Source organism: Trichechus manatus, unplaced genomic scaffold, assembly GCF_000243295.1.
Source record: "Trichechus manatus latirostris isolate Lorelei unplaced genomic scaffold, TriManLat1.0 scaffold00001, whole genome shotgun sequence".
Lineage (NCBI taxonomy): Eukaryota > Metazoa > Chordata > Mammalia > Sirenia > Trichechidae > Trichechus > Trichechus manatus.
Window position 1 is genome coordinate 12,562,195 of NW_004443937.1, and position 11,176 is coordinate 12,573,370.

The 11,176-nt window shown below is 42.8% G+C and overlaps 1 protein-coding gene across 1 annotated transcript; it reads right to left on the bottom strand.

The window, feature by feature from the left end:
* Positions 1-6,653: 6,653 nt before the first annotated feature.
* Positions 6,654-10,944, bottom strand: MKRN2OS (MKRN2 opposite strand). Its single transcript, XM_004368343.1, has 4 exons — positions 10,727-10,944; positions 9,211-9,260; positions 7,662-7,824; positions 6,654-6,876 (listed from the first exon to the last, which is right to left on the bottom strand). Exons 1-4 carry the CDS (start codon positions 10,942-10,944, stop codon positions 6,654-6,656), a joined length of 654 nt encoding a protein of 217 aa, XP_004368400.1.
* Between the last annotated feature and the right edge of the window lie 232 nt (positions 10,945-11,176).

Below are 11,176 nucleotides of genomic sequence, written 5' to 3' on the forward strand. Positions count from 1 at the left end.
TGAGAATAACAGCACAATTGGAAGAGTGTAGTCAATGTCACTGAACTGTGCATGTAGAAATTTTTGAAATGGTGTATCTTTGGCTATGTGTATTTTCACCAAGAAAAAAAAAAAGGTTGCAAAGTTAGAGAGTTGACATGTTGTGGGGTTGTTAACCAATGTCATGGAACAATATGTGTACTACTGTTTCATGAGAAACTTTAACTATTTGTTCTGTAAGCCTTCACCTGAAGTACAATTAAAAAAATTTTTTAAAAAAACCGCTTCCTTCATGGGCTTTCCCGCTTATGTGAGAATAGTTTTTACTTACTTACATAGGGAAGATGATGTCAGAATACTCCACATGTGAACACAAGCGCGATCAGCTAAGACACAGCAGCCCATACTGCATCTATGTCTGGCCCAGACGTGGACCACTTCTGCTGCAAGTTCTTACACATTTGTTATCTGTTATTTGAGTAGCCAATGTGGGGTCAAGTTTTTTGCAGATCATTACAGCAAACATTCAGGTAGTGAGTGCCCACTGCATATGTTGGTTTATCCACATAGCAGCCTTGTGAGTTCAAGGGTTGAGACTCTTTACAGGAGGTTTACATCTCAGATGGGGAGGCCGTGCGTCACCGCCAGGCAGTGCTTTATGGGGAGTGAGGGGAGGACCTTCGCTGAGAGCTCTCAGTCCCCGTTAGTGCCTTTTGAGAACACCACAGCAGAAATGCCCGTAGCACAGAAAAGCGTGTGAAGCCAGAAATAGTCCTGTGAGAGGCTTGACTAAAGAGGAAGGCACCCCATCATGGGGCCAGGTGGTGGTCCTCCACCTCAGGGTTGGGGTGGGAGAGGCCCCTCTCCCCAGGAACGTGCTCATGTATAGGATTTTGCAAACAGTATCTGAAGGGTCACAGACTCTGAGGGCCTTTGTGGGTCCAGGCTTAAGAACCTCAGTACAGTGTGTGGTTCTTAGTTTTTAATTGGCTTCCCAGACATAATGCTGTTGATTCAGGCTGGGTAGTGGGATGAACTTTCTAGGAAGAACTTGGTCAAATCTCAGCTCTGCCTCGGTGGTTGTCTGACCTTGATTCACTTACTTGCCCTTAATGAGCCTCGGTTTTCTTATCTCTAAAATGGGCATGGTGATAATATTTACCTCATCATGTGGCTATTTGGATGAAGGAGGACACCTCGAAAAGTGCCTGATATAATGGAGGTTCCCCTCCCTTCCTGGAAGGAGTTAACTCTAATCCCCCAAACTGGCAAGAGATGAATAAGATAAAATGTCAATTTACTCATCTGTGTCTGGAGCTAAGCTGGGCTGAGAACTGAAATGCCCTTTGGAAGGTAGGCCCGTCTGATAACAAATCCAGGCATTGTGTCTGCATAGGAAGTAGAGAGAGGTGAGGAGATAAGTGGAGGGTCATCTCTGTGGAGCTGTTGGAGCGAGATGAATCATCTTCACCCTGCCTCTAGAAGAACCCGGGGCGAGAGTGGGGCAGGCACCCTGGGAGGGCGCCAGGCCAGCTCCTGGGAGCAGTGAGTTTGCCACCACAAACCTGCCCTTCCCTGGTAGCTTACAGTTCTCAAGACTTTTTAAACTGTGCTTATGAGGCTCTGGTCTGGTACCAGCTTTCGGCAATTCCTTGGTCTCCTTGATTGGAATTGGATAGGGAGGCAGGATGGTTAAGGGCTCTTTGGTTTGGATTCAAACCTGGGTTTGCATCCCAACACATCCATTTGCTAGCCTGTGTGACTTGGAGCACATGTCCTCGTGTATAAAAAGCATTAATGTTAATCCCAGAGGGAAGCTGTGAGCCTCGGGTGAGTTGATCCGCACAAGGTGCTAGCACAGTGCCTGGTACGCAGTACGCTTTCAGTAAGCTGCAGCTACAATGATTCACTTTGTGGGGCATGAGGAAGCGCCATGTCCTAAGAGCTGCAATTTCATACCATCTGTTCAGAAGGTTAGGAAACTCTGGTGGCACAGTGGTTAAGAGCTTGGCTGCTAACCAAAGGTTGGCAGTTGGGATCCACCAGGTGCTCCTTGGAAACCCGATGGGGCAATTCTGCTCTGTCCTATAGGGTCGCTGTGAGTCGGAATTGACTGGATGGCAATGGGTTTGTTTGTTCTTTTTTATTCAGAAGGTTACTTGTGCAGTTGATTATTCTGTGTTGATTTTTTCAGCTTCAGTTTTGAAGGCTAACATCTTCTGGCATCATCCCCAATCTATAAGGGGAAATGGTAACATCTATACATTGACTGCCCTATGTTCTCACATAAAAAGATTTCTATACAGTAATTAGTTTCTATGCAGCATTTTGCAGTGATTAAACCAATGAGCATGGGACAAGGGTTTTAGATAGGGTTAAACCAAAAAACCTATTGCCATCGAGTTGATTCCGACTCCTGCCACCCCATGTGTTACAGAGTAGAACTGAGCTCCACAGGATTTTCTTGGCTGTAATCTTCATGGAAGCAAATCGAGTGCAAACCGTTTGTGCTACACACAGACCTTTGGGTAGGGTTAGAAAGCTGGAAAAGTTGGAGGGAGCTGGAAAAACTTCCCGAAATTTTTGAGCATAGTACATGAAACTGAAATTTTACTGTTACTTACTGAATACAGTTTTGTTTTTGTTTTGTCTTATTTTACCTTTATTGTTAAAGAATATTTGTTTTCTTGTTTAAAAAAGAAAAATGCCATTCTCTTGAATGTGGTTAACTATTCTTTCCCTGGTGAGAAAGTACTTGGATTAAAAAGAAATAAACATCCTTTTCTCCCATTTATGATTGTATTTTTAAATATCTGATCACAGACTTAGTCATCTCATGAATGTTAACTTCCCTGATACTGTAACTGAAGCCTATTTTTAAAATTGAGTGGGAGATATTTAACCCCATTTTTTCTCAAATCTTTGTTTTTATATATAAACTGAAAAAATGCAAAGTCAGCTTTCCATATTGTGAAATATAGGGATGCCTCCTTTAAGAATACATGATATGGAAAAGCATGTTTGTAAAACTGTTAAACTCAGAGGTGGTAGATTTTTTTATTGCAAAGGAATCCACTGTAATTTCCTTCAACAGAACTAGCATTTTAAATTTTTTTGATTTTATTTGTGTACACATTCAGAAAAAAAAAAAAATTCAAAGGCAGATCTTCTTCCTAACTTTCAAAGGACACATTCTGATAGAGTAGAAAGAGTTGAATCAGGAAGCCTGCACCCAAATTCAAAGTCAAATAGGAAAATAGAGGTGACCTTAGAACGTGGCTTAATCCCTCAAGCCTCAGTTTCCCCAGTGTAACGTGGGAATCATTACTACCTCCTGAGTTTGTTTTGCACACTAAATAAAATGAGAGGGCATAGGAAAGTGTCTGGCACATAGTTCCTAAGCCAAATGTGTAATCTTGGCCGTAGCTGTTTTCCACAAGGGAGTGAAAAGCCTGTTTTATCCCCTGCTAGGAAAGACAGTGGAGGAGAGGGAGGTGATAGAAAAATAATATGAGGTAAAGGAGTGAAAGGACTCCCTGGGTGGCACAAACAGTTCTAAAGATTGGAGGGTCTTGTCCACCCAGGGGTGCTTTGGAAGAAAGGCCTGGCAATCTACTTCCCAAGTCAGCCACTGAAAACCCTGGGGAGCACAGTTCTACTCTGACACACATGGGGTCACCATGAGTCAGAGTCAACTCCACAGCAGCTGGTTTGCTTGTGTTGTTTTTAAGGAGTGAAGACAGCTCAGGAGAAGCAGGGGAAGGACGAGTATCGTATGTACCTCCTGTGCAAAGGGTGCTAGATACAGCCACTGTGGCTTTTTTTTTTTTTTTTTCCTCCTAGAGTGTTTATTGGGTTTTCCTGGTTATAAACGTACTCCATGCACACTGTGGAGGCTTTGGAAAAATACCTTTGTGTGGTTCATTTTAGTCTTTCAAATTGCTGACGTTGAAGCAAACGCTATGCCCTTGCCGGGAAAGGGGGCTCAGAGATCATTTCACGAGCATTTATTGAGTACCAGTTGTGTGTGCAGGGCAGTACTAAACAACAAGATGAAGAAGTGTGTTTCGGGAGGTGTTGGGAGAACACGGAGACTCCAGTCTGAGGAGCTGAGTTGGGGCCAATACTGAACTTCTTTGTGGCTTCATCTAGCATTTAGCTGATATGATAAAGGAAATGGAGTCAGAGGATTCAGTTCATAATTCTACAGATTTGAACAACATTGCCATCTGTTGGTGTTATTCCCATGTACTGTGATTTTATCAGGAGTAGGGGGGTTTGTAGCCTGGTGGTGTGACAGAGGGGCCCTGGTGGCACAGTAGTTAAGAACTTGGCTGTTAACCAAAGGTCAGCAGTTTGAGTCCACTAGCCGCTCCTTGGAAACCCTACAGGGCAGTTCTACTGTGTCCTATAGGGTCGCTTTGAGTCGGAATGGACTTGGTATCAACGGGTTTGGTTTTTCTTTTTTCTTTTTCTTTTTTTTTTTTGATGTGACAGACAATAAATATGAAGCAGACAACCACCAGTGTTACGTCAGGTTGCTTGAAAATCAAGGGATGAAGCTAAGAGAGATTAGCATGAAAAGCATTAACAATTCTGTTTAATTTTTTTTCTAAATCATGACATTGTCTTGTTTCCATATTTTTTCATATTTGAATGTTGATGGAAGAAAAAATCTTCATTTTCTCTTTTGTCTTCTCTAATGATTCGAGTTACTATACATCCTAGGTACAGCTGGTCTCTTTCATTTTACTGGGGACAGTAATCTTAACCACTGTGGTATGTCCTGGGGAAAAGTCCCTGGGCTTTGCAGTTGAACCTGGGTTTGAACCCTGGTGTTTCCACTGTGTGACTTTGGGAAAGTCATTTCCTCAGCTTCCCTTTGCATCTGTAAAATGGGTATAATGTTAGTACCTACCTCATAGGGTAGTCTTGAGGATTGAACAAGAAGAATAGGTAGTCTGATGTGGAGCCCTTTATGAACCCTCATTTAATATAACTGCTGTTATTACTAATATTGTGTAAAGAACTGGACCAGAGAAACTGAGTCCTGAGAGAGAGTGTGAAGAGGATGGTTCGCAAGTAGAAATATTGCCAAACTCAATAGTTCTTTCATCTTTACCCTCCACAGGCTTTATGACTTCTTGAATACCACAGGATACCATTTGCAGTTTTCATAGTGGTATTGTATTCTGGGTGGGAAGTTTTATTATTTTCTTTAAAGAAGCATACCGGAACTTACGAATGCAAATGTTGGTATGCCGTGCATTTTTTTCCCACTGAACTTGGTAGTGTTGGAACTTTGGCCTCTTTGGAAGTAATCTTTAAGGATCTGTGGCATGTGTTTTGAATATCTTCATTCCTAGGTAGTTATTGGTACCTTGAAGATGGTGTTGAGTTTTGGAAATAAAACACCATTTGGGGCCTGGCCTATACTGGGGGATAAGGTTAAGTGGAGTAAGTATCATGTTTGGGCAAAAACAAAGTGAGTTCTGGAAGCAGTTTCCAAAGAAGAATCCTGAAATGTTTTTTTCATTGTCTATTTGAAGTTTGAGGATTATTTGAGTATACAAGTTCCAATACACTTGTTTAAAGTCATCCCATTTCTTTATAGTTACTCATCTCGATTCCCCTTCCTCCTCCTGAAAGCCCTTTCTTTGCCTTCTTACTGAATACTGCATTGAAGTGGGCAGAGGAAGTGCTTTACAGCAGTGACCCCACACCCTCTCTCCTCCTGTTGGCAGGCAGAATGAAAAAGCAGACTGGTGTTTGACTTACTGGAGTCATTGCCAATTCGAGTTGTGTATATAGACTCAGAAAAGCTTATTCAAAAGGAGCAGTCATCTCCTTAGATTCTGAGGTCTTCTCTTCTTTTTTTCTTTTCTTTTCTTTTACTATTATTGACTGTCAAAAGGTTTCAGTTCCAGTTGCGTCAACTCTGACTCATGACGACCCCATGTGTTTCCCAGTAGAACTGTGTACCGTAAGGTTTTCAAGGCTGTGATCTCTCAGAGGCAGATCGCTAGATTGCCAGGTGCCACTGGGTGGGTTCAAACCACCAGCCTTTACGGTTAGTAGCCCAGCACTTCACCATTTGCAGCACCCAGGGACTCCTGTCAGATGGTTACCATGTGCTTTTTAAATAAAAACAATGAGGTGTAGGTACTCATTACTTAATTCAATATAAGAGTCTTGCTCATCTTCCTATCTTCAGATCCTCACTTTCCGGATTCACACTGATGACATGTGAATTTGTTCAGCTGGATTAGTGTATAAGAAGGTTCCATTGCGCTGAATTACAGGTGCTGCCACTTTATGCTGTAACATGGAGTCCCAGTTTAAAACCCAAACTGTAACATAATTAATGTCACTGAATTGTGCATGTGAAGAATGTTGAAATAGCAAATGTTTTGTTACATTGTATTTAGCACAATTTTTTTAATTGCTATGAAAATAATTTAGTTATAATGCAGACAATGTTAAAACCCAGAGTAATTTTTATTAGTTTTATACATTCTTCTAATAAGCTGGAATATGCTTAAAGGAAAACTGAACACTTTTTTATTAACCACAGAGCTTTAATACATTCGGAAATCTGTGGTACCTATTAAAGTTGTATTCCGCAGCCGTGTGTTATGTGCTCTGATACAGCACATTCGGAGCGAAGTGCTCCCTTAAGGAGGGCTTGCCTCTTGCTGGGGCTGGTCAGTCATGTAGAAGCCATGCTCTTCTATGGCCCGATAGAGCGTGATATACTTGGAAGCCTTCTTTGTCCTCGGGAGCACATACTTCTCCGTGAAGTTGTTCTTGTCCAGCCGCTCCCTGCCCTCTGTACTCAGAATGCAGTTAATGAATGTGAGGGTGTAATTGTAGCAGTTGTGGTGGTCTTCTTCATACCTGATAAGACAAGGATGTGGAGGAGCAAAGGTTTAATCTAAAATCTGCCCAGAACAGGCCATGAAGTTACTGAAGGACTTCCATCATTGAAATTGGACTAACTCAGCGAATGGGGCCCTGAGGTAACTGGTCCACTTGGCTACAAAGTTTCCGGAGGTGCAATTACTGAGGGGCAGTTTGGCATCTTGTTCAGAATGGTGACTTATACTGCCAGTTTGGGGAACTTAATTTTCACTGGAGTTCTAGAGTGCAGAAGTGGAATTCCAAATCTAAATTTTATGATATCCCACAGTATCTAAAGTTATTTCAAGGGAAGCCTCAAAACTATTTAAATCCACACACGCATCTTCTAAAGTGTTCGGGGAGAGAGGAATTGTGAAATTAAATAATTTCAAAATTGCTAAAAATAAAAATGGAACTTTAAGTCCTTTTACATTTTTAACATAATTTTTAAAATTTTTGGTTTAAAGGGAATATAAGTCATGGCTTTTGCTGTATATATATTTTAATACCAAGTATATAAACATACCTAGTCAAATTACTAAAATAACTAAATAGGGTACTAAGTTCTAGTTCCGTCAGCTCTTAAAATGCTACAGTTTTGTTGAGTAAAGTTACGCTGACTCATATCCACAGAAAATCCAAAGTAATTCAACTCATTTAAATTCTGTTACAGGAGCTAACATCTCACTGTGGGCTCAACATGAAGCTAAATGCAGCTTTGAGTCCTCGCACAATTGCTTCACGAATGACAACAGTGAGTGGTGGTCTTAAGAGCCACATACCTGTGAGGCAGCCACGCCCCTGAGTTTGAGAACTCCTCCAGGTACTTGTCCCATTGGTCCATCAGTCCATACATGTTGGGCTGCAGTAATGGGATACTTATACTCTGTTCCCACCCTGCTTCATCGCGGTGGACACCTTGTATGTTGTAATTATACACAACTCCTACAAACCAAAACCAAAGTCATCCAGACACTTAAGGACAAATGCACCCCTGTTACAAAGGGACTTCAGAAAATGACAGCAGCCACCTTGGTAAGTTTACATAATGTAAACCCAGGTTGAAATGACAGCAGCCACCTTAGTAAGTTTACATAATGTAAACCCAGGTTGCACTCTTGAGATTATGCCCACGAGCAATGGCCCACGAGTTATTCTAAGAATCCCCTTCCTTGGAAATCATGAAGTACAGAAAGCAGCCATGTACCTAATGAGATTAGATACAGTCTCCCCTGGAGTCGGGGGAGGTGGAGTGGGGGGGGTTGCATACTCAGCCTCTGCCTCCTCTGCTCTCAGGAAGCATTTCATCCAGGTAAACCCAGGTCTGGCTCTACCTGCTATTCAGCATGCTCTGAAGTGGCCCCCAGGAAGTTGAGACCATACTCGTACTCGGAGCCAGGATAATCATCTCCAAATATTTTTGTTGAAGTTCTGTGTTTACAAATCCTTTTATCGAGTTTCCTTAAATCAGCAATAAATTTCCCCGATAAAGATTGGTGGCAAATTTGCCTGCTCATGTGGGTAAATCTGAGTTTGAAAAACCAGTTCTAGGTTTATTTTCAGTGTCAGTTCCTCTTGCCTCCAGGGGTTAAGGAAAGGCCATGATCAGACTGAACCCAGGCCTGGGAGCCTTGCTCATCTGGCTCACCTGGCTAACCATTCCCAGGCCTCCTACTCCCTGCAAGTGGCTACACCCAGGCCCTTCTCCTGTGGACAGCGATGTTTCCTGCTCTGCAAGGGGTTGCCAACTCAGCACCCTCAGAGCTAAATAATCTGGTCAAAGGAACTATTGTTTAATCTTTACCTGCTTCTTCTTTGTTTTAGACAGACTACTGCAGACCCACCACATACTAAGGTGTTATAGCCCCTGTTTTACTCCTGAAGGCCCTGCCTAGCCCCTGAAGAGCCTGGAGTGAGAGGACTGGGTAGGGGGCTGTGTGTAGAGCTGGGGCTTAAGAGGAACTGGGTCCACATTTTGGATCGGACACAAGATGAGGTCTTGGTTAAGTCAACCTATCTGGACATCTGTTTCTTCCTGGGTTAAAAGCAAACAGAAAACTTCATAGTTTTGCAAGGATCTTGATTGAGAAAATATTAAAGAGCTTTCAAGTATTTAGTATTGTTAGTAGGAGTAACTTGCGGTGAAGTCAAGTATTTCTCGTTTTGGGGGTTCGTGATGCCCTCCCTACCTTGTGGGTAGTGGTAGAATCCAGGGATGCTGTCATGACCACATTTTCTCTAGAAATACTGTTCTCCTCTCACTGGGTCAATTGTGCATTTATTTTTTGTTTGTATGTTTTTTGCTAAAAAAAATTATGAAAATGGACTCACCGTTTGTATTGGTTATTCCAACATGAAGATCAGACCTTCCGTCATATTCCCTGAAAAAACAAGTATGTTTTTCCCCTTTTGCATGTATTTGGCATGATACCTAGATTAGTGGAAAATATTTGAGTTTTCCTTCTCTGACAGGTTTCCACCTTACACAGGTTCCAGCTTTTGCAGATTTTGCTGTAGAATGTTGCAGAAGCACATGTTAGGGACAGGGCAGGGCCACCACTCTTGGGCCAGGTTCACAAGCCTTATTGCTAACTCTCACAACGTAGCAAGGTCAGTGGGTCTCCATTTTACATTTGAGGTACCAGAGACCCAGAGAGAGTCACGGAGCTGGTTAGCAGAAGAACCAAGATGGAAACCAAGGGCTTCATGGCGCCAAAGTAAGCATCGTCTTCTCTGTGTCCTGCTGAGAAGGGTCAGAGGGCAGTTTGCTCAGCACCTAATCGTCTGACCAACAACTTCAGTCACTTCAGTTCATTTCATCCTCATAGGGACCCCAAGGAAATAGACCCAGGTTAGTAAGCAGGGATATAAGGACTATAGTCTTCAGATCCCCAATCCAGCACTGTTAAAGTGGGAGAGGGTTAGAAGTGGATTTTAAGAAGGCAAAGAGGGTCTCCGCATTAGAAAGGATACATATGAACACACTTCACAAAGCATGTAGCATCACTTAACCCACTCCTGCACCACCCCCATACTCTTTTAAAAACTGGCTTATATGGGGCTAGTCCCAATTCCATCTGCAAATTCCAAACCAACCAGTTGCTGTGGAGTCTACTCCAACTCATGGCAACCCCACGTGTGTCAGAGTAGAACTGTGCTCCATAGGGTTTTCCATGGCTGAGTTTTCAGAGTAGATCATCAGGCCTTTCTTCCGAGGTACCTCTGGGTGGACTCGAACCTCCAACTTTTGCTTAGCACCACCCAGGGACTCTGGACAATAAGGAGGCATGATTCTTTTTTTTTGATTTCTGAAATCTTTCTTAATGAAAGCCAGGTGGCATCTACAATTGAAATAGATCAGGACTATCTTCAATTTAATCCCCCTCCATACAAAATCTGTAAGTGACCATTTTTCAGGCTTTGTGCATTGTGCCTGTTTGTCACAGAAATTACATAGTAACTGGCGGGAAAGGTATTATTTGGATATGATTGGCAGTTGGGTCATTTTCCCTGTCAGCATCTGAGCACGAAATCTACAGGTGGAAAATCCCTAGGCTATTGGCTTTTCTCTCTTAAAATTGTATAAGCACGTTTACCCGTATTCTTTGTATCTCCTTGTACTTTTCATTGCAAGAAAGAACGTGCCCCCCCCCCCGCCCCCATCTGTTTTTATGAAACAAGTGGGCCTACCTCTCAGGATGGAAGGCCAAAACAGTGAAAAGACTGTGTAGTGAACCTCACACCATATAGTACACATTAGAAAAAGAGAGCTTTCGTGACCAAGACACAGAAACGTTTGCACAATTCAATGTAACACTTAAAAAAATAAAAATAAATAAGATTGTACCTAAGAAAGGTCCCCTGAGTTGGTCTGAGGAGGAAGGAATATTTCTCTTGATGGCCATTGGTAAAGGGGTTAGAGATGCTAATAGGGGCTTCCTCTAGCTTCCTCGAGCCCACTTCCTGCCGGCAGAGGGGGCAGCGCTCGGGCACACTGAAGCTGTAGATGAATTTCTGGCAGTGGTTGAATTTAATTACAGGCTTTCCAGCCTCGGGGCACCGCATGGCTTGAGGCTCCGGGCTACCTGGGGAGGTATAGCGGGAGCTCCGCTTCCTCGTTACACACCTGGCAGCGAAGGTAACCCGATCAAGAATGATGTCATGCTGATTGACGGCTTCAGAAACCAAACCAGGTAGGATTAACCGGGAGCCCGGCCATCCCATAAACTGGTTTCTTAAAGAGCTAGTTTTCATTTGTGCTCCCTGACAGCGTTTCCTTCGGGTCCTTTTGCATTTT

What these genes read in the sequence shown, in the direction of transcription:
- MKRN2OS (XM_004368343.1), bottom strand. Translation starts at nt 10,944, where the DNA reads ATGCGGTGCCCCGAGGCTGGAAAGCCTGTAATTAAATTCAACCACTGC. An exon ending in ACTCAGGGGACCTTTCTTAG is followed by an intron (nt 9,261 to 10,726) that starts GTACAATCTTAT and finishes TTGTTTTTTCAG; the next exon opens with GGAATATGACGGAAGGTCTG. An exon ending in GGGGCGTGGCTGCCTCACAG is followed by an intron (nt 6,877 to 7,661) that starts GTATGTGGCTCT and finishes TTGTCTTATCAG; the next exon opens with GTATGAAGAAGACCACCACA.